We start from the raw sequence: 22,507 nt of genomic DNA, 5'->3' as shown, positions 1-22,507 counted from the left end.
TTTAAGCATAAAAGAATTTACTTAAGGAATACTTTTTAAAATAATAACTTAAAACCCACCACGGCCTCATGGTACCTCCCCCCTTAAGCTGAGGCTGGTGCTCGGCTTCTGCATGTTTGCAAGAACAATCAGCCAAAGAAACAGCAATTTTCTGCCCAAAATCACTTCAGCATTATGGATCTGAAGCAGGCAGCCCAAGACCTCCAGCTAAAGGAGTTCAAAGCATGACAAACACGTTCCAACAGGACTCTGCCTGCAGGAAACAGAAGAATGTAACATGTTTGGTAAATATAACCCTCCCCACCTCCGGCATGGATGGTTCCTGAGGCTGAAAATGCAAGGACCAGCTTCATTATACGCACAGGGTTTTGCTGAAGGCTGTTCCTGCTCTTCCCAACACTTGGCAATGGTGCAGGAAGGCAGGAAAAGCCCCAAAGAAAGAAAAGAACACAACAGATGAGTGATGAAGGACTCAAACCACAGGGGAGAGTGGCCTACAAACTACAAAATGGGTCTGCCAGGAGCCAGCTACCCCCACAACCCTAAACAACAGGGGAAGCCACAAAGGGAAAATGTCACTGCGCTAGAACTCTGTAATGTGACACAAACTGGGAAGATCTCCTATTTCTTTCCCCATTCCTTGAGCATCTCTGCCACAAGGAGGAAGCACACCCACGTGCTGGCAGCTCCTTGACTTTCCCTCTCACTTTGCCATAAGTGCTGACTGATTAATTACACACAAAGCAAGCCCTTCCTGCAGCCACTGGAGCAGGGGAAGCAGAAGATTGCACAGCAAATGCCTGGTACAACAGCTGCCAGCTGCAGGTACAGATCTGAAATTGTGCCCATCTCACAGTTTCATGCCATGACCCCCTGTAGCTCTGCCCCTCTTAGAGTGTTTGTTCCTGGCTGTGGGAGGAGGGCCTGGAAGGAAAAGCAGAGTGCAGCTTTCAGGACACAGCCCTCAGCTGAAGAAAAACTCCCAGGAGCTGATCAAGAGAGGAAATCACCAGACATGGGCACAGAACTGAGCCCAGGGAGTAAAGCAGGGCAGTCTGGTTTGGGCATTTCACACTCTCCCTGCCCCACAGAAATGGGGCTGCATCAGTTTGGAACAATGGGAAGACAGACACAAAGAGGAAATAAGCTTTTTATACTCTCTCAATGCCTGCCCAACTTAGGGAGCTTGTGCAGTGCTCCCCAGCAGCCCCATCCATAAGGTGGTCAGGGGCTCTGAGAGGTAACAGGGGTCTAAACCATGGCAGGAAACGACAGGCACACTCCAGCCTCTAAAACTCACCTGTCAGTGCACCCCTTCCTAATTCGCTAGGCAACTACAAGATGAAAAACCTAAAGATTAAAGAAAAAGGAAAGCCCAAAGGTTCAGCAACCCAGAGGGCAAGGGAAGAGGGGAGAGGATAAAAACATTGCAGCATGAAGGGACAGTCAAGAGGGAATCACACCAGCAATTGCCATGTTGCTCTCAAGCCCACAAGCAGCAGAAGACACCACAGTGCTGACTTCCAGCTGAAGTTCCTTCTTTTTACATCAAGATGAGATTTGAGTGCTCCAGACCGTCTTTTTCCCTTCAGCCCCCCAACCCTGTCCATCTCTGTTCAGGCCACCTTCACCAGCCACTTCTGGAGGCCCTCCAAGTCAGCCTCTCCCTCCTCTCCCTTGCTGCCTCGAGCACTGCACTCCACAAACTCCACCTTCATGGGCAGCTGGGAGAAGTCGAAGTCCTTGCCCTTCTTCCCCAGCTGGGCAGGGCCCCCTGTGGCTGAGCCATCCAGGCTGGTGGGGGCTGCAGAGCGTGTCACCCGCAGGGTATTGCTGCAGGGAGAGAAGGGAAAGGGTCAGCACCTGAGAACCAGGGGAGTATCACCTGCACCACGGCTCTGGGATGTTTGGGCTGTCAGCAGCATGCCAGCTACAGCAAGGACACAAGGCCCAGCACTGCCCTGTGAGGCTCAGCCAGGGCCTCTGGCCACTGTTGGAAGGCACAAGTGCAAAGGTTCAAAGGAGTAGGAGGGTACTCAAGGAAAGGTGTTCAAACAGGTTTGGTTTTGCAATAAAGGACAGCAGAAGTCAGATGATGATGATGTCCTTATCCCAGTTTGTCCACGGTAAACACTGGAATAATGGTGCCTAACACAGCACATTAACTACCTAGAAATCCAGCACCTACACACAGGTAGCTGGCAAATGCTCCACATCAGAAAAAGCAACCCTTATTTTCCTGGAGAATGTGAATATGTGGCAACTAACTGCTCTGCTAAAAAGCAGAAGGTTGGGTATGCAGCCTGGAGGAGGCACAGCACAAACACCCCTGCTGCCGTCTGCTGGCCAAAGGGGTTATAGATCCAGGGAATCATTTAGCTTGGAAAAGCCCTCTAAGACCATGGAGTCCAACTGTAAACCCAGCACTGCCAAGCCCCAGACCAAACAGACTGCTCCCAGCTCCACAGGGAACTCAGACACAGCTCAAGGGAGCTCACTGAGCACTGAGGGAAGAGAAAAAGGAAAAGCTCAGAGGGATTGAGATCCCATTCCATACTTACAGCTCTTTCTCCAGCTGTTGCTGGATAAGTTTTGCTGATTTTGCCATTGTGACATCTGGAGAGAAAAGAAGAAAATCAGCTCTTTGGTTGTCAGAATTCAGAACCTGGTTACTTCCCCTAAAGTAAGGCCAGTTCATACTGTGCAGTCACTGGAGCTACCAGGACAAGGACAGCCGTGGGATGAGGGATGCTGGAGCTTTGGGATCACAGGCATGAAGGGGAACAACCCAGCAGTCTGATACAATGCAGGGAATTAACTTCTTGCTGGGCAGGAAGATAGTTGAGAGGATGGGTTTGATGCACCAGCACTCCCTCCTGCCCTGTGCTTTCCACCTGTGGCACGCAGAGCTGTGAAGGCCTCAGGCAGCTCCTGAGTTAAGCGCAGGAAATAATTACAAAATCCAGATCTGATAGTGCCCCAAAATATCCAGCTGTTAACAGAGGGACCCACACTTTCACTGTAGAACCTGTAGGGATCTCAAAATAGAGTCTTTTCCAGTAGCTGGGTATTCAGGCTACTCCAGAGAAAACATGAAACCCTGGCAGCTGAACATTTTAACTCTGAAGCTGCCAAGTGCATAGGGATAGTTCACTGTGCTCAAGCTGATCCTAGTTCCTCCTGCCTGGAAACTGAGGAACAGCTCTGCAAAAAGCAAGCAGGAAAAAAAAAACCACACAAAAGCCACCTGCATTACCTACACCCACCCAAAGAGCTGCAGCTCTCCCAAGTGGTCCTTCACACACTCCTGCTGAGTAGCCAGAGTTTAAACCTAAATTCCAGCCTTCCTTTTGCTGCAATCCCAACTCCCAAGTCCAGCAGCCGTGGCACGAAGCCCTGCAGGCCTGGCCAGGCCCAGCCATGGGTACCTTGCTTGTTGCAGGCGATGAGCAGCGCGGGCGCGTTCCTGAGCACGGTGCTGTCCACCAGCACCTGGTACAGGAACTCTGCCACATCCTTCACCTCCCGCTGGAAGGCCACGCTGTCCACCACGAACACAATGGCTCTGGGGAAGAGGGAAGGACAGGTGCTGGGGATGAAGTTCTGCACTCACCTTCCCCTGCAAGCATTCCAGCCTGGGCTGAGATTTCCACATCTGGTCTGACCCAGCCCAAGCGTAGGCTCGCAACATGTGCTGCCTGAAACACATCCCATGGCCAGCTCCAGCAGGAACTTTTCCCCTGTCTGCCCCAGGATATCCCACATCCCCTAGACCTCCCTGCTGCAGTGGCTTTGCCTCCTGGTGCACCACAAGCACAGATAAGCAAGAAATTCATGATGCGATTTTGGGATTGTCCTGTGCAGGGTCAGGAGCTGAACTCGATGCTCCTTGTGGGCCCCTTCCAACTCAAGATATTCTGTGAAGGCAAAGTAAAAATTAACCAGCACCACCCCACAGCAAAGCTCTGACTCTCAGGGCAGCCCAGCTCACAGCATTCCCAGCACCCTCATTTCATTTGGTTTATCCCTTTCCAAAGGATGATTCAACCCCTCCTGCCCTGCTGATCCCCTCCAGGTTACCTGGCTGCGGCCTTGAACCTCTCCAAGAACTGCAGCCTCAGACTCTCATGGCCTGGAAGGTCGATCAAGGTCACATTAGTGCTCTGGAACACAGGCAAGAAGGAATTAACACCTGATCTGAGGGTTCCTGCGGTTCACAGACTGGGAAAAGCAGTCTGACCCTGGATTTGTGTCCTGAAGGCACAACCCCATCTGCCTCTGACACAGAACACAACCCTACAGTCTCACCTGGTCACACACCAAGCCTCCCTAAATACACCAAACCTTGCTGGGAATAACACAAAAATGCCTTGGCAAGAGCCTTTTTTAACTGGAGGCTGCAAAGGTTTCCCTTCCCAGGAAAGGCAAGAGCCAAAGCCAGGACGTGGGAGAGAACACTCGGCCGAGCAGGGCCACGTCACTGCTCTCCAGATAAGGCTGCAGGAGCCCCTTCCTGCCCACTGCTCTTGGATTTTACTGGGAACCTCGGCTATGGTTAAAAAAAGAATCAAAAAAGCAATCTGCCTTGCAAATACTTGTCTGATCAACGAAAGAGACACAAAACAGGAAAATTTTTTCAAAAACCCTGCACGCTCTTTTACAAAGTTTTTAACCTCATTATCACTGTTGTTAATAACAACTGAGAAGGTGAAGTCACAAAACCATCCTCTACTTTCACAATTCACCATAAGTTAAGGTGCTGCCAGCATTCTGCTCTCCCTGCCACATGTGCAGCCAGCATAAGAGACTTCCAGAATGAATGCTCAAAACCTGAAAACTCCCAGATCTGTGAACATAAAAATAACAGCACCTAAAGTCCAGGACCTAAAAATAACAAAATCCTTTCTGGGACCACATAAAGTCCAGCTGGCACCTCTGCTTAAACCCGATAAAGTTTTTAATTTCAGGTTTTCTTGGCAGAAACAGAAATTACTGCTGAGGAAATAAACCAATGCAACAGAACACTGAAACCCCCAGAGCTCCCTCCTACTCCAACCCACAGGTGTAGTTTTCAGTCAGAAATGTTTCACTGTTTTACAAGCAAAGGAAAAATAACCTGTGAAGCCCACTAATACATTCTACATCCCAGTACTGCGTGACTTTCTCAGCATGCCACGCCTGGAAAAAGTCCTGTCCTGCGCTCAAACGGGGGCATGAGCAGCACAAAAATTCCCAGGTTTAGCAGGGGGAGCAGGAAAAGGATGCACCCAGAGCTGAGGCCGTGCACTCACCTTGTCCTGGCTGAGCCTGTAGACGGCAGAGCTGTCGGTGATGGAAGTCTGGGTGTCGCGGTACCGCCCCGACAGCAGCTGCGGGAACAGGCACGGCCTCAGAACCAACAGCCCGGGAGGCCCCCACCCCAAACCACACCAACACCACCTTCAGCCTCCTCAGAAACTGAAATTCTCTGACGAGGTAATGGGCATCGGAGACCTGATCTCAATTTCCTGCAGGAAACTACTGCCGGGGTCACTTCCTCCACTTAATTAAAAAATGGTCACTAGGAAAGTAACTGTATATTTAAATTGTGAATCTCCAATAAAACAAGAAGGAAGAGAGCGTGCCTGCAAATCCTTCGGGGTTTTCCAGCTGGGACCACGGTAAGCATGGCTGTGCCCCTTTCTTTTTCAGACTTGGCAGTAACAGAATATCCAGAGTTGGAAGGGATCCGCCAGGATCATCAGCCCAACTCATGGCCCTGCGGACACCCCAACAATCCCAGCCAGTACCTGAGAGCATTGTCCAAACTCTCCTGGAGCTCTGGCAGCCTTGGGGCCGTGCCCATTCCCCGGGGAACCCGTCCATTGCCCCACCACCCCGATATCCAACCTCAAGTCCCTTGGCACAGCTCCAGCGTTCCCTGGGGTGCTGTGCCTGCTTACAGAGATTGGAGCTGCCGCAGACTGCGGTGCGCTCAAGTATCCCTAAGCCTTTTACTATGACAAATTCAAACCAAAACGCAATTTCCTTGGACGCTCCGTGGTAGACACAACTCGCTCTCCGTCCCTCCTTACAGCTACAAACCCCACCTTTTAAGATCCATTAAAAGACTACAAACCGAACTAAAGGGAACTCCCGCCCCTCCGTCCCACGGGACGCAAAACAGCTTTTTCCAGCTTCCCAGCCGCTCTGTCCCCAGCCTGGAGCATCCCACGGGGCTGTTTTGTCCCAGGCTGTTTGTACCAGGCATCAGGAAGCAGAGCCAGGCTTCCCACAGTGGTGCAGGGTGAGAAGTGACGGAAATACATTGAATACATTGAGGCCCCCGCGCCCTCCCCGCTCACCCGCGCGAACAGCAGCGTCTTCCCCGCGTCGCACAGGCCCAGCAGCAGCACGGCGCTCCGGCCGCTCCTCCTGCCCTGCACGAACCGCCAGATCACTGCGGGAGAGAGGAGCCTGAGGAGAACGGGACACCCGAGCCCAACGGGACACCCGAGCCCAACGGGACACCCGAGCCCAACGGGACACCCGAGCCCGCCGGCACCGCCGCGCCCTCAGCAGGCCGCGAGGCGGGGGGAAAGGGAGGTTCCCGCAACTCACGGAAGGTGACGGCGACGACGATGAGCGCGACGAGCACGGAGAGCGCGGCGGGGCCGCCCAGCTCCCGCCGCAGCGCCGCCAGGTGCGGCTCCAGCCCGCCCGCCATGGCCGCACGCGTGGCCGCCCCCGCCTCCGGCCGCGCGGCACGCCGGGAAGCGCGGGCGCGGGGGCTCACGGGAGATGTAGTTCTCCCCCTGAGGCGCTGGGACCGCAGGGACGCCCCGGGGGAGCCTGGAGAAACATGGAATGGTTTAGGCTGGAAAAGTTCCGTGACCCCAGCGCTGCCAGGGCCACCGCAGAGCCGTGTCCCGAAGTGCCACGTACACAGGGCTTTTAAATCCCAGGCAGATGTGCCAGGGCTGGGCAGCTTGTTCTGCAAAGAAGAAATTCCTGATGTCCAACCTGAACCCCTCAGCACAACTCAAGGCTGTTTCTCCGTGTCCTGTTCACTGGGAGCAGAGCCCAAACCTCCGGCTGTCCCCTCCTGTCAGGAGCTGTGCAGAGCCACAGGGTCCCCCCGTCAGCTTTTTCTCCAGGCTGAGCCCCTTTCCAGCCTCCTCAGCTGTCGGAACTCAAAATGTCCCTCAGACATTTTCAGAGGTTCCAGGCCTTGGTCAGAAGCATTTTAGACCCTGGCAAGCAGCAGAAAACAGCTATGATTTTAAGTTTGAACCATAGAATGAATTACCAACTTTAAAGGTAGAATAAGCAGTCACAGAGAGTTAAATAGTATAGTAAAAGTAGTCACAAATTAGAGGGTAAAATTTTTTAGTATTGTACAGGGGGGTTTTAACACCTGTACAGGAGGGTTTTACTTTGTACAGGGGGGTCAGGAGTTCTAAGATAGAAGAAAGTGGGCCTAATCCTATTCTTCCTTCTTCTTCTTCCTTACCTCCATGTTCTTAGTAATGTTAGCATTTTTCTATTAGTTTAAGCTGGAGACACACTGTTCAACGTAAATGATAAATATTAGCACATTATTATAAATATAGTACACGTAATTTCTAGTATATAATGTTTATACCATCCCACTGAGGGGCAGAGCCCCGCACACTGCCCTGCAAAACAAACCTGCGGCAGGGCAGCAGAACATGTTATAGATAAACAAAAATAAACAACCTTAAAAACAGCACAAACAAACTATAGCTTCTTCTTTAGCAACAGAGCAAAAAGACAAATACTTTCTACAATCTCAAAATCATCAATACCCACAAATTCCAACACTCAGCCACTCCTGGGGCTCCATTCCCTTCCCAGCTCCGTTCCCTTCCCTGGACACGCTCCAGCCCCTCAATGTCCTTCCCGAATTGCTGGGCCCAGAAGTGTCCCCAGGGCTGGAGGTGCCTCACAGGTCCCAGCACAGGGGACAGTCACTGCCCTGGGCCTGCTGGACCCACCATGGCTGGGACAGCCCAGGGGCCATTGGCCTCTTGCCCACCTGGGCACACCTGGGCTCGTGTCTGGCCGCTGTCACCAGCACCTCCAGGGCCTTTCCCAGATTCCCAGCCGCTCTGTCCCCAGCCTGGAGCATCCCATGGGGCTGTTTTGTCCCAGGCTGTTTGTACCAGGCATCAGGAAGCAGAGCCAGGCTTCCCACAGTGGTGCAGGGTGAGAAGTGACGGGAATACATTGAAAGGAAGCAGGTTCCAAGTGGCTATGAGAGGAATGTTCTCCTTTGGGAGCTGCCAGGAGCAGGAGAGCCTGCCCAGGGAGTTGAAGCCCTGAGCACACTGGCTGATTCTTTTCCTTGAGAAGGAGATTGGACTGGAGATACTCAGAGGTCTCTTCCAGCTTGAGTGATCCTCTAGTGAGGTTCTTTTTATCCTTTAATGCCTTCTACCTATGGGACAAGGGCTTACACCTGACATGAAATGCAGATGGTGCAGCTTTTTTGGGGGGAAGTTTTCCAACTTTCTTACTTTCTAACTTAACATTATGCATACTGAATTGTAGAAACAGTCTGTTAGAGGCACTGATTCTATTTCTTTGCTAATTTTGAAAAATGGGTTAAAAAAACCACCTGTCCAGTGTATTCATTCTAGGTAAACCAAGGGACTACATTTCATCCTTTCCTGTCACATTCTGCATTTCTGCCATCCAGGGGGATTTTCAGCCAGGCTGGTAGACTTCTCACCACACTTACCATATGCATCCAAAAATCATCAAAATATTCATTCCCTCAAAGCCAGGAGCTTTGTGCTCTCAGCAGCTCCTCCACACTTGCCTTGACAGCAGGTCTGGGACACCCTGGATGAGCCAGGCTGTTCCAGGATTGGGACACCCTGGATGAGCCCAGGCTGTTCCAGGTTTGGGACACCCTGGATGAGCCCAGGCTGTTCCAGGTTTGGGACACTCTGGATGAGCCCAGGCTGTTCCAGGATTGGGACACTCTGGATGAGCCCAGGCTGTTCCTCTGGAGCAGAGAGCTTCAGCAGCCCTTTTTGTCTTGCCTTTTTATTTTCACTGTGATTCGGAATCAGGCAAAACTACCTACATGTTTGTTTTCAGGTCAGCAGCACTGGTCAGACAGACTGCCAAAACAAACACATTTCCAAGCAAATCCTAGATTTTTCCAGAAAGGAAGCCTAAGCCTGGACTCTCCCCATCAATACATGTATGTGCTCAATGAGTCCTGCCTGCTGGAAGGGACTCAGAGCCAGCCAGCTGAGATCTGAGACACAGCAGCTTCTGTTCACATCTCCCATCTTACACCCACTGTATTATTTTGGTTTGGAGTGGTTTTTATTTCTTCAGCTTCCCTGACACAAATACTCTCCCTCTTCCTGTGTCCCAACCACACTGGGGAACCCTCACCTGCTTGGGAGACATTGGGATAATCTGAGCAAAGCAAAAGCACAGAGAGCACAAAGCATCTGTTAATTAGGCTCCAGGGTACATTCAATCCATTTTGCTTTGGCAGATGGTGCAAGAAATTTCCTTAAGGGGCAGCAGTAAGTGACAAAAGCCATGCTGATATCTGTCACTGTCCTACAGTGGGAGGCACTGAGGAAGGATTGGGCTTAAGGGCCATTTAGAAAAATCTCAGGACACCAGTTTAGATTTTAAATTTTATTTTTTGCTGTGCTGGCAGCAGAGAATTGTGACGTGTCAAAGAGCTACTTTCAGAGTGGTGAGGGAGGGCAGAGAAAGCAGTGAAGGCAGAGGGCCCTCCGCAGGTCAGTGTTCGCTGCTGAGGGTACGAGAGGAGTCATGGCTTGAGGTTTTCTCCCTCACTTCAAGGATCCTTCCCATCTCACTACTTGTCTGCAAGGAAGGTGCACACCTGGAGAAGATCTGGAAAGGGAAAGGACAGGGAGAAGTTCAGATCTTGCTTTTATACACTTCCATCCCACCAGCACACACCCAGCCATGCCAACAATGTCACACCATGGAAAATCCACAGTGTGCCACAAAAAAAGGACTTTAACCACAGATCCCACACTGCTGGGTCCAGGGGGGTTCTCTATGCTGTTTCTCAAAGTCCCTATTTTCTAAAGGTGAGGAAAAGTCTTTTATTCACATTGCTGCCAGAGCAGCAGACTTTAAGTCTGTTCTCAGTTCACCCAAGGAACTTTGAGAAAAGAATATTGGCATCTTCTCCCTTTAAAGGAACTGAATGGACAGTTCCAGAAGAAATTGCTCATGCCTGCAAGGTAAGAACTGCAATTCGGGACTTCCTCTGGGGCTGTTCCAGTTACCTGATGGATTGCAGGTGTTGAGGCTGGCAAGTGAAGCATAGTATTTATCTCCAAGGAACTCCTTGTACGACATTCCATCGCGGAGCTTGATCAGGCACTTTGTCCGGTCTTTAAAGAGAAGATCCTTGGATTCATATGCAAACATATTGAAATCTTCTTTCCTGGTTCCTTTTGCTCCAAACAGCTTCTGAAATAAAGGCACAAAGAGGAGAGAAGTAGAAAGCTGGCCTACTTCTTCTTCCTGGTTCTTCACCATCAGCCCAGGAAGCCCCAAGCCAGGGTCCAGAAATTTAGGATTGAACCTTCTGTCTGTATGCTTAGAGGAGGGAGGCACTGGTAGGCACATTTCTTGTCCCTATGTGCAGAAATGCTGCCAGCAGGTCCTGTAACTTAACCATGAGTAGAAGCAAAAGGCCCCAGGTGCCTCTCACCAGACCCTGATGGTGGAGCCGATATTAATGTTTGCAGGGAGAAACAGAGACAGTTTAGCCTGGTTCTGCTCAGCTGTGTGTGTGCAGGGAGCCTGCTCTGGGGCTGAGCCTGACCCAGCTGTGGCACAGACCAGGCACCACAAAGGAGGTTCTGATACACCCCAGCAGGAGCAGAGGCCAGAAAGGAGGTGATAAACTCATGTCACACAAGCACAGTGTGCCAGCAGCAACAGCTGCAATCCCACTGGCACCTAAAGGTGTGTTTGCTAGGGTGGCAGAGGAGAAAGAGCACTTGGGAAGGGATGGAGGAAGGAGGAGGCCAAGGGACAAGGCTGTCAACCCATAGCAGTGAGGTTAAAGCTTCCACCTCACACTGACTTGGGAAAAATCAGAGCAACCTCATAATATTTCTTCTACTCTCAGCACTACAAACCTCTTGGTTCTCCAGCATGTCACGGACTTGGGATGCTTTCTCAGGACGTGCCATCACAGCATGGGTCGGGACTTTGGCCAGGTGGCATTTTCTGTAATCCATGACATTTGCCCGCTGCCCATCAGTGCACAGCAACTCAAATGAGTCCATTTTCAGATCTTTGGCCCAGCTTTCTGTATTTTTGCCTTTAAAGAGAATGGGTTTGGAGATTCAGAGTGCTTGCATAGCAGGAGAACATCAGCCTCAACACTGCCTAAGCAGTTATGCAGATGGGGAAAGCAGCCCTGACCACGTACCATCAGTGTTCTCCTCAACGATGGAATGCTTGATAAAGGCCACATCCCCCTGCTCAACCAGACACCTGGGAAGTAGAAAAAGAGGCCAGTGATATAAGTGCTTGTATCCTGTCCCTTTCCCACAGATTTGATTTAGACTTGAGTCTTATTCTGTACAATTAATCTACAAGAACATCCAGGTCTAGGAGCCCTGCCACAAATATTTTAAATATATCTGAAACACAGATTTTAAGCTCCTTATTTATGTTAAAAGAGGAGCACTTCTGCCAGTGTGGCAGGGCTTGTGCCTCTCTGTGTTTTCCTGGAGGCACCAGGACACGAGTTTTACAGAACGGGGATATTTCACATCTGTTTTCAGAAAGCAAAGGAAAAGCATGTGGCACATGTGTAGTACTACAGAGATATGCACTTTCAGTGGTGTAATGGAGAAAAAGAGTTAGTGTGGACCTGAGGCTGTACTCCAGCTGTGACCTACCCCCTGTGACCAGCCCCAGGACACTGAGGCAGCCTGGCTGTCCCCAGCACGTACCGTAAAGCTCCGGTGTAGCCGTAGTACTGCTCGTGGCTGCTGGCAACGCACTTCTCCGGAGGGACGCCCCCTGAGCCCTTGCACAGCTGGCAGAGGCGGGAGGTGGGAGGAGACCCGGGAGCACAGCCCTGGCTGAAGTATTCATCTGGAGGCAGGAATGGGAGAAAATCACTTTTCCTGCCCTGAGAAGTGAGGTTTTATTGTAATAACTTGTTCTCGCTCGCAGGGGAGCTGGAAACGGGCTGGGAGAAGGAGCATGACTCAATAGGCAGCAAACCATGTGCATCCAGCTTTGACCATGGAACTTGGGTCCTGTTATTATTGATAATTATTGTTATTGCTGCCCACAGGAGCTGTAGCTGCCCCTGGATCCCTGGAAGTGTCCAAGGCCAGGCTGGATGAGGCTTGGAGCAACCTGGGCTAGTGGAAGGTGTCCCTGCCCATGGCAGGGAGTTGGACTGGATGGGTTTTATCATCCCTTTCCACCCAAACCATTCCATGATTCTGTGATTCTGTGATTTTGTGATGAAGCAGAGCCTAAGGCTCAAGTGCAATAGACACTATATTGTCATAAAAAGATGAATGTTTCCCTCCAAACCATTCCCAGCTCACACAGAGCCAGCCCAAGCCTCCACAACCTTTATGGGTCAGCAGAGATGCATTTGGCAGCAGTGTCAGAGCTCTTGGGGTAGAAGGGACAGTAGGAAAGGAAGGCAGGAGGATAGAGAAGCCAAGAATAAAACTTACTAACACTAATATCTTCATGTGGTTAGATACTTCCTTTTAATTATTATATGCTTACTTTGTCTTGGTTGTTAACATTGATAACATTTCCTAATTATTTTTGTTGAACCATAACTCTCAGTGAAGTCTCAGGCAGTCAGATTAAGTTTCTTGAAATCAACCTCTGTCCCCTGTTCTCAGTGCTTCCCCTCCCTTTAAGTTTCATCTTTTAGCCCCACTCCACACCCTGCACAAGCACCAGGCCCATGTGGGGCAGCCCACATTCCCTTTTTGGGAATATCTCTTGGGCTGTTTCAGAAGGAAGGGGAGAGATGTGAAAAGAAAGCAAAGACCCCCAAAGCAGCTGATGTGCCATATCTTACTTTGAAGCAGACACCAAAAGCCTAACATTTTCCTCAGTGAAACCTTAAATAACAGCATTTTCTCCATTTCCTCCCTCCTGGAGGGAATCTTGGAGACACAAGAAGCTTTGAAAACCCAATGGTAAGACTTTTTTTGTGAGCAGATTCCCAGCTCAAAGAAATGGATTCCAAACTGGACTCACCGAAGTTGCAGTTGCCTGTCTTGTTGTGGATCAGGCCCATGGGGATGTTCCAGCCAGCAGTTCTCCCCACGGCGGTGTGGCACGACTTCTTACCCTGCAGGTTGTTCCAGTTGATATCCTTGTCAGACGTCTTCACAACAGCCACAGCAAAGTAGGTTGCTTTCAGAAGATAAAACAGAGAAGAATTGAGGTCTGACCCAAGGATCCCACTGTGATCCCTTAGGAGAGAGCACCGGCTTCACTTGGGAAAGGGCACCTACGAACAGCGCAGAATTACTTTGTGCTTATAAATACTTGGCCAGGCAGCAACAATGGAAGAGTTTGTAGATGTGAGGCATCTACTTCCACCACACTCCTAGGAAATTATTATCCCTGACATTTCCCTGCCTTCCAAAGCTCTGATACCTGGGTATAGGAGAAGGCTATAAGAAGGCAAGGCACATGTGAAGATTTCGTATCCACTCCTGATTTGTCTCCTTAGCAAAGGACAAAACCCTCCCCTCCTCTCCCCTTGTCCATTTCTAGAAAGAAAATTTCCTAATGCTGCAGCCCAGACCCTCTTTCTCTGTTCACAGCCCTGACACTGTTATAGTGTGACCACACCAATCTCTGCCATTACCAAATGTTTCTCCTTGATCTTATTGCAGCCCCTAATTTTCCCTCCTACTGCTAAAACCATCTCCCAGAATTCTAATATCTACATTGGACACTCTTTGGGTAGAGACTGGCTATTTGTTCTCCACTCATGACTCATATCTACTTTCCCAATTATATCCCTCTGGACTGTTTTCTGTCCCTCTGTTGGCAGTAATTACCTGGTTCTTCTTTTGATTCACAGTGACTGTCTGTGGAAGGGGAGAAGAAGAAGATGTTAAGTTAAATACACCTCAAATCCAAAAGAAGAATCAAGCCCACTAATTTCTGCAGAAACTCTGTTGTAAAAATGACCATTTCAAGTAACACCTTGTGCATCAGCAGAACAAAGCACAGCTTCCAACTGCACCTCTGAGCTAAAACAAGCAGTTTTACCAAGGTTGGTGCTAAAGGACTAGGGCATCCTAATTAAAACAGAGTTCCTGACTATCCATGCCTGCTCTGCTTTCATGGAAAGACAATGGTGAGCAGAGTTGCCTCAGAGCACTGTGTGTTAGGTTGGGTATCAGGGAAAGTTTTCCCCCCCAGAGGAGTGGGGTGGTGGGACACTGCCCAAGGCTCCCCAGGGAATGGGCACGGCCCCTGGGTTGCCAGAGCTCCAGGAGCTTTGGACAACTCTCCCAGGCACAGGCTGGGATTGTCAGGGTGTCTGTGCAGGGCCATGAGTTGGACTGATGATCCTGGTGGGATCCTTCCAACCCAGGATATTCTGTGATTTCTGCAGGATGAAGCACCGCAGCTGCTTTGTAGGATTCCAGAATAAAACTAGCACTTTGGCACCAGCTCATTCCCCACCAGCTGGACCCTGAGACAGAGATGTGCTTACCCTCATAGCTCTCTGCCATCACTGGCACCAAGCCACACATGCCAGCAGTGTAGACAAAGCCTCCATCCAAGCTGATGGCATCTGCTTCACCTTTCTGCAAGGGAAAAGTGCAGAAATGAAACGCTGCACACCCCCAGGCCAGTGCTTTCCAGAGCTCGAATGGTAAAAGAAGCACCTAAGAAGTTCACAGTGAGGAGAAAAGGGGAAAAAAGCTGTACCATGATCTTCGTGATGCATTCCTTGGTGTCCTCTGCCACAACACACTCCACATCCCCGTTGCTCATCACGCTCCAGACGTCACACTTCTTCTTCTCATCCCTGCCGATCGCACACCACTGGATCTTGTTGTCTCTGCGGCTGGGGGTCAGGCGATCTGCAAGGACAGCACAGGGAAACAGGGATGAGCCCTGCAGAGCCACGCTCTGGTGTGAGGGACTCGGCCACAAACCACCTGTACACACCAGCCTGCTGCTGCTCAGGGCAAGGAGTTCTTGTTAATTAAGCCCTGGGTTGGCAAGAATAGGAAAGGTGATTCTTGCGCTGAATTAGGCTCAAAAATCAACTTACAGGTCAGAAAGGTGAATTGCTGAATAACACAAGCCATTCAGGCAGATTTCTGTTAGCTAAGACAGCACAACCACTGAATGCCTGTGGAATTGCTGCCTGTAATATGTCCCACATTTCTGCAATCCTCACAACCCAGACAGCCATGGGACTAAGACCACCCTGAACTGGAAACTTAGTTACATTTCTGTAGAACAGCACTTGAAATATCTGGTTTGATGCTATGTGAAGTCCATTCACCCCCTTCCACAAATATCACTTAACAGAAGTGAAGTACTTTAAATTGTACTATGAATTGTAAGTGGGTTTCAGAGATCATTTATGGGATGTTTGACCCTCAGAAAGCTATCAGAAAATGCTTGATGAGTCTAGATGGAAATCAAGGACATTGGTTCCCTCAAGTGTCTGAACCTGGTGTCCTGGGATGTTCCTTCTTTTTATACCCCAGAAATGGTTTTTCTAAGGAGCGGTTTTGACCATGTCCAATCTTTACCACCAGCTGAATAACTGGTGTGGAGTTTGTCAGTATGGTAATTTGGGTTTGGATACAACAAATTCCTTTGCTGATGCAAATGAAGCTTGTGAAAGTTCTGTAATTTCACACAAAATATTTTGCAGATGATACAGTCTGTGTCTGAAAAGCACATGTTCCTTTTGCCTGGCTGTATTTGCCAATGCCAACTCTTCCACACAGCCCAAGCTGACACTACATTGGTGTTTGATGTCCTGCCTACCTTGCTGGAGGCTCTGGACAGCACTGTAATACTCAAAGCCCAAGTAGAGCTGAGTATCCATCAGTGATGGGATTTTCTTCAGCTGTACTGCAGAGTCTTTGAACAGCAAGTCTTTGAGGGCTGGGTCCTTCTTGCCAGGTGGCCCAAAGAGGTGGAAGGTGCTGGTTGTGCCCACGCCAAATTTTTCCTGCCACAAGGGAAAAATCATCAGCAAACAACCACACCAAAACTCTTGGAAAGCTGGAGAAAGCAATCAAACCCAGAGGACAGGGGGTGTTAGAGGACAGAACGGAGAGATCGGTGGTACCTGTGCTTTGGAGAGGAAGTTCCAGATGTCATTGACCTTGCTGTCATCTCGAGCCACAACAGCATGAGCAGGAACCCTGGCCCAGTGACAGGCCTTGTAGTTGTCCACAGGCTGGCGGGTGCCATCCAGACATAGGAGCTCGTACTCATCCTTCTCAGCTGGGGCATTTTCTGAAGGAAGGGAGGAACTATGAGTTGCATCACCATGAGAATAGACAACAGTACGAGGATTTATGCACACAGAGATACAAATAGGTTTACAAATCCCATACAAATGGGTTGAGCAGGTCAGGAGCTGCACATGGTGAGTGAAGGCCAGTAGCTGACTAATGTCAAGGCTGCAGACAAGGCGCAGGACTGAGATCACAAGGTTACATGAGAATTCAAGAGTGAAGGGACTTTTGAAGATCCCTGGTCAAGGCAGGGACAGAGTAGGATGTTTCAGGTAGATCTTGAAACCCTTCAAGGATGGACCGTGCACAGCTGTCCTGGGCAACCTGTCCCAGTGCCTCACTGTTCTCAAGGGGCAAAAAATTCCCCTTGTATCCAGACCCCAGGCTGACCAAGCCCATCCCACAGAGTATCTCCTTGCAGGACAGTTATCCCTGCCCCATGACCACCTTGGTGACCCTCCACTGAGCTCACTGCAGGTCCTGGGTGTGCCAGGCCACCCTTGGTCTCCACAGAGTTAGTGAACTCTTGCTATGGGCTGAATTCCCCCAAAAATCCCTTCCAGAGGGATGGGTGACCTGCTCAATTGCTCACATTAAAGCTGGCTCAGAGATATTGCACCAAGCAGCTTTTCCAGATACAAAGAAGAACCTCAGAGAAGAAAATGTGGATCCACCATAATCCCATTTCTCATTAACAAGGATTAGTCAGTTCACAGTGTGCAAAACTTTTTTCAAGAGATGAAAGAAGTGTTTAGGCCTGGAGAGGAATGAAAGCTGCACAGTGTAGACAAGTTGCAGGATGGAGTGGCAGCAAGAGGTGGGACTAGAAAGAGAAGAAATGAGGGATCTTGCAGGTGTACCTTGAACAGTTGTGTGTTTCACAAAAGCCACATCTCCTTTCCCATCTTTCAGACACCTGCAGGTGGAAGGAACAGAAGAAAAGTTAGAAAAACAGACATTGTAACTCCCTATCTCCCATTTCAACAAACTATTTTTGGCATAAACTACAGCTATAAAGCAATGGTCTTCCAAAAAAAGCTGTGCTGGAAGGGAAGAAATTGTAATGGCAGAGAAGCAATTCAGTCTCCTCAGGACCCGTGATTCCAACACAGACTTCCTTGGTATAATAAAAACTGGCATGTGTCAGGGCTAGAATGTTTCCCCAAAGGAAAAATAACTCTCACTCACTGAAAAGCTCCAGAATATCCAGAATAAGGTCCTGTGCGGGACATTTTGGTCTTGGCATCCCCCTTGCACTGACGGTACAGTTTGGCTTCAGTGGTGGCACCAGGAACACAGCTGGCAGAGAAGAAATTGGCCACAGCTGTGGATGAAAAGGAAGCAGCAGTTGGTCAAAAATTCACTTTTAGGAGGACTGGGAAGGGAGGGGCTCCACAAAAAATGTCAGAGCCCCACAGAAGATTGGGCAACACCCCTTTCAGTGTGCCACCAGCCCTGGCTTAAGTGCCACCACCAGTGTTGGCGTGCCCCACCTCACCTTGCTCGATGGAGCCCGAGTCTTTGCCGTCCCACTCGATAGCCCCGCGGTGGATGAGTGTCCCAATGGGGATGACCCAGCCCGCCGACCTGCCCAGCCCCGTGTGGCAGGAGGTCTTGCCCCGCAGCTCATCTATGGAGAAGCCTGTTCCTTTCTTCGCAACGGCCACGGAGTAGTAACTGGTAGTGGAGCCTGCAGTGCAGCAAAAAGGAATGAAGCAATGGGAAAAGAGGACTTAGGAACATTTCAAATCCTGCTAGACACCCCAGTTTCAGGGAACAAAGTGCTGCACTTCAAAGCAATCAGCTAATTTGGTTGAACACTTGTGGTTTTCTCATTTTCTTGGAGGTGAGTTAATGCTGTCCATATTGAGCTAATGGTGCACATTACAACTTCCAGTAAGTGACCTGAAAATGCTATCACATTCAAGGTGCAATAGTTTTGTAAGGAACTTCAATGAATCTTTTTGCAAGTCTCCACTGGCAAGTCTCTTCTCCAATGCCACTGCCCACAGACGCCTTGTGAGACTGGAATTCCATATTTAGTCTTTAGAATTTTACCTAGTCTGTCACATGCTATATATGGATATAATGACTGAGTTTTGGGGGGTGGTAGAGACCTCAGCGTTTAAGGTTTAGGATCTTTTTCTTGACTCCTACACTGGGAATTACTCTGCTGCATTGCTTTGATCCTGAATATTGCATACAAAGAGGCTGAACTCCAGGAAAGAGGTCAAAAGAGATTGGAGCTTTGGATGTGGTGGGGAAATGGCACCTGTTTGGCTCCCAGGAAAAAGATGGGAGAGATGAAGGATGGTACAATGGGTGAATAGGGATGGAGCCATGGATCTCACTCTGATCAGAGGGGATTGTTGCAGAGCCCTTGTTATGCTTCTCCTTTTTTCCTGGGGATTGCCTGCATTTCTTGCCTCAGGGATCTCAACTGGATGTCCCTCCCAACCACTAGTAATGCTGTTGCCTCTCCAATATTTTTTTTTTTCTGTTTTGATGAAAGCACAGGAAATCACAGAACTTATCTGTGCCTCCCAGCTCCATGTTTTACCCACAGAGTTCAGGGTCACTGAAAGCAGAAGATCTCTGGGACAAGCACCATTTTTATGCCATGTTTCAGGAGGACCATGATTTCTGCTCATGGGACCAGAGACCTTCACTGCAGCAAATGACAAGAAACAGGACACTGGGTCCTGTGACCATGGGTGATGATCCACATTTTGCTGAACTGCCCCCCCTCCCATGCCTTCCCCTCTGGGAGCTGGAAACCAGGGGCAATATCTTGGATCCCTAATCAAAATAAATAGGAACTATTCATGCAAGGGATGGCCTCTGCACTCTCAGTTTGTTACCACCATTTGGCTTAAAAATATTGCCTGGAAATGTACCTTCACTGTGTTCGTAGACCTCAGCAGCAATGGGCTTCAGCTTGTAGGGAGCAAGGCCTGCCTCAAAAACTTGACCTCCATCCAAGCTAATGGCATCTGCTTCGCTATTCTAAACAACAAAGAGATTTCATCAATTAATAAAGAGCACAAAAAACACTTCCCAGAGTCTCTCCTGGATCCTTGTGTATAACAGGGGGATCACAGGTAACAACCAGTGACTGAAAGGAAACTCCATCTTGAGGTGTAACAGGCTGCTGAAACATCCCAGCAGAGGAATGTGCTGCCCACTCACCGAAATAGCTTTTATGCAATCGAGGTATGATGCTTTCTGCAGGCAACTGAAAGCAAAGTTCTCTTGTTGCATGTGGTCTTTCAGGCTGTTGCATTTTTTCTCTTCGGCTGAGGATACTGTGCACCACTTGACACTTGGCTTTTGGGGAGCAGCAAAACACAGAGCTGTAGAAAGAACCAGAAAAAATAGTCTCAGAGAGGTAGAAAGGCATTGATTGGAGAGAAACAGCATCTCTGTGAGCATAAGGTCATTGCTTCCCTGTGGTCATGGCCTTGGGTGATGGCCACATGCAGGATCTCCCAAGCCACACAGGAAGATCCTTTCTTTCTTTCTTGCCTGACTTGTGCCCCATCAGGAACCTCTGGGACAATCATTCCTGTCCCAGGACTATTGTAACTCAAGCAGCCTGGACTCACAGCAACATCCACAGGATTAGGAGAACAAATCCACACACTTCAATAGAAATCAAGCTCAAGCCTTTGCAAAAACGGAGAGAAAAGTTGGAGCACTGAAGCAGTGCCTGTGCCAATAACCCTGGAGGGGGAGCAGCTCTGACCTGGCCAGGCTGTGTGCAGTGCACTGCCACTCTCACCTCCTTGGCAGCTGAATGATCTGATCTATTGAACTGTCTCTATGTCTCACCTGCTCCACTGCACCCCATGAGAGATGCCATAGCACCACCATAGTCCTTCCACGAGTGCCCCACCCAGTAAAAGCAGCTGAAGGGCTGCTCTGGGGGACCAGAACATAGCAAAAGCCTCTGGTCGATGCAGATTCAAGTCTCCTCCAGAAACCTGAACCCAGGAATGCTGGAAACTTGCAGCTCAAGGATGTGGCCAGCCTGTGCTGTCAATTCACCTTCACTCTGCCCCTTCCAGGCAGGGCTATGCAGACCAAGAGGCCACTTGCACCCCTCTCTGCCTCCAAACCTCGATGGCACACTTCATCCGAACACCTCCAGACTAACTTGTGTCATTTCCATCTTCGCTTTCATCTCAGAAATAGCCTCTCTTTACCTGATTTCTGAGCCTCCCAGTGGAGGTGCTGAATTTGGCCACAGGGAAAATCCTTAGCCTCAATTCCTATGGCCACCACCTCTTTTTTTTCATATGTTTTTCAAGTTCATCATACATTTTTCAAGTCTTGGCTGCACACAGCCATGGTCACCTTAACTTAATGCTGGCAAGCACCCTGCCTGGGGCAGAGGCTGGGTGGGCACCTCCGGAGGGAGTCAGCCCAGCTGTACTGGTGACACTGGGAAGGTAATGGCAGCCTGAGTGCCCCGGCCACCATCACAAACCTTTTGGGTGACCTCTTGTCTCTTTCTGTGCAGGGGAGGAAGAGGAGGAACCATTAAAAAAACATCTTTGCATGCTAATATTCAGCAGAGGTACTGAAGGACTTCCTGACGCCAGAGGCACAGGGAGCACTTCCTAACAGAGGACATTAATCCCCACCACACTTCAGGGGGGATCAGAAGAGACCTGCTGCCTTCTCCAGGAAGAAGATCCCTCTTTCCCTGTCCAGGCATCAGTCCCAAGACTAGGTGCAGCAGCAGACTCTTTGCCACGGCTACCTGCCCCTTGCCTGCCAGAGCTGTGAGCAGAGAAAGAGGAAAGAATCGCACCAAACAGAGCCAGCCCTGCAGCAGCACAAATGTGGCATAAAATAGACAGGAGCCTGAGCAAAGTACAGCTGCAGGGGTAGGGAAGAGCAGCGCGGGAGCAGAGTGGGAAGCACACCACATCTTTCATTATTTAAGCTCTATTTTATTGTCACTGCCCTCAAGTTTAGCCAAACACACGTACAAGCTTGACAGGCGGGTCTTGCAATAATTTCTCCCCCCTGGCTGAGCCCGTGCCCCTCTCCCAGCACAGCAGTTGGCTGGAGGATGATTTTTTCCCTTCACCCTGTGACAGCCAGAGTGCGGACAGAGCCTGTCCCAAGCATTCACCTCCTCCTTGCAGGGTGGGCATCAGCAGTGCAGGCAGCTGCAACCCTCCCTCCATCCCACGGGCTGGCCAAAGCTGCCGTCAGTAACATCAAAACACCGTCCTCCTTGACAGATCCACGGCTGCCAAGGCAAGCACGGCTTCGTGTCCCGGCTTTTCCTTAACAGCTGCCTGGGTCTGGGTACTCCGAAACAGCCTTGCCTGGAAGGGAAGCCTGGCTCCACGGAGGTTTTGACTTCCTTCCCCCAAAGGGTGCTTTCAGCAGACACTTACCCACTATCCCGAAGGATAGCACAGTGAAGAGTGCGAGTTTCATGCTTGCAGGGGGTCGGATGCCGTGGGAGGGGTGCAGCAGCCTTGGTCACAGACCGTCCCCTCCAAGTCTGTGATGGCTCTGGAACCGCTTTCTGCCCCTTTTATAGAGAACAGCCTTGGCTGTGTTTGCAGAAGCAATGACCTAACGCTGTTTGTCCTTCCTTGTTTCTCAATAGCTCCTAAATCGCCCCCCTCCCTGGATCAGCCCATTTTTCAGAAGTCTTTCACTTTGGCACTGAACCCTTCCGCAGGCTGGAGTCAGAGTGGGGCAAAGCGCTTTGCATTTTACAAGGGGCTTCAGATGGAAAATTCCCAAGCTGTGGCATTTGAATCCTCCTGCGGGCTGAAACGCCGCAGGAGAGGCGATTTTCTTTGTGCTGCCCACCCCCTGCCTTGCCCAAAACTAAGCTCAGAAAGTCCCTGCTGGATCCAGAGCCGAGTTTTTTGTGTTTGCCAGTAAGTGCTGCTGAGGTGCCCGCTGCCCCTTGGCTCGCAGCACTGAATGCCTGCCCGCTCCCT

At 50.0% G+C, this 22,507-nt stretch overlaps 2 protein-coding genes across 2 annotated transcripts; both read right to left on the bottom strand.

The window, feature by feature from the left end:
* Positions 1 to 6,753, bottom strand: SRPRB (SRP receptor subunit beta). Its single transcript, XM_004176433.6, has 7 exons — positions 6,601 to 6,753; positions 6,345 to 6,439; positions 5,292 to 5,369; positions 4,081 to 4,163; positions 3,429 to 3,565; positions 2,562 to 2,616; positions 1 to 1,833 (listed from the first exon to the last, which is right to left on the bottom strand). Exons 1-7 carry the CDS (start codon positions 6,704 to 6,706, stop codon positions 1,617 to 1,619), a joined length of 771 nt encoding a protein of 256 aa, XP_004176481.2. The 5' UTR covers positions 6,707 to 6,753; the 3' UTR covers positions 1 to 1,616.
* Positions 6,754 to 9,654: 2,901 nt separating this feature from the next.
* On the bottom strand, positions 9,655 to 22,287 carry TF (transferrin). The gene is made up of 17 exons (XM_002192690.7): positions 21,947 to 22,287; positions 19,722 to 19,885; positions 19,430 to 19,538; positions 18,031 to 18,222; positions 17,721 to 17,856; positions 17,393 to 17,448; positions 16,361 to 16,530; positions 16,054 to 16,240; positions 14,974 to 15,128; positions 14,756 to 14,849; positions 14,091 to 14,120; positions 13,276 to 13,434; positions 11,988 to 12,132; positions 11,459 to 11,523; positions 11,163 to 11,347; positions 10,299 to 10,485; positions 9,655 to 9,894 (listed from the first exon to the last, which is right to left on the bottom strand). Exons 1-17 carry the CDS (start codon positions 21,987 to 21,989, stop codon positions 9,857 to 9,859), a joined length of 2,115 nt encoding a protein of 704 aa, XP_002192726.5. The 5' UTR covers positions 21,990 to 22,287; the 3' UTR covers positions 9,655 to 9,856.
* Positions 22,288 to 22,507: the final 220 nt, after the last annotated feature.

Source organism: Taeniopygia guttata, chromosome 9 (assembly GCF_048771995.1).
Source record: "Taeniopygia guttata chromosome 9, bTaeGut7.mat, whole genome shotgun sequence".
In the NCBI taxonomy this organism is placed as follows: Eukaryota; Metazoa; Chordata; class Aves; order Passeriformes; family Estrildidae; genus Taeniopygia; species Taeniopygia guttata.
The sequence above is the reverse complement of the archived record's forward strand: the minus strand, read 5'-3'. Positions and strand labels throughout refer to the sequence as shown.

Bases quoted from the DNA above. Each gene is read 5' to 3' on its own strand.
- SRPRB (XM_004176433.6), bottom strand. From the start codon at position 6,706: ATGGCGGGCGGGCTGGAGCCGCACCTGGCGGCGCTGCGGCGGGAGCTG. The intron at 6,440-6,600 runs GTGAGTTGCGGG...TCTCTCCCGCAG, and splicing joins CGTCGTCGCCGTCACCTTCC to TGATCTGGCGGTTCGTGCAG. The intron at 5,370-6,344 runs GTGAGCGGGGAG...CTGTTCCCGCAG, and splicing joins AGACGCTGCTGTTCGCGCGG to CTGCTGTCGGGGCGGTACCG.
- TF (XM_002192690.7), bottom strand. From the start codon at position 21,989: ATGAAACTCGCACTCTTCACTGTGCTATCCTTCGGGATAGTGG. The intron at 17,857-18,030 runs GTGAGGTGGGGC...TTTCATCCACAG, and splicing joins CTCGGGCTCCATCGAGCAAG to CTGTGGCCAATTTCTTCTCT. The intron at 16,531-17,392 runs GTACACCTGCAA...CCCTTCCTTCAG, and splicing joins GAAACACACAACTGTTCAAG to AAAATGCCCCAGCTGAGAAG.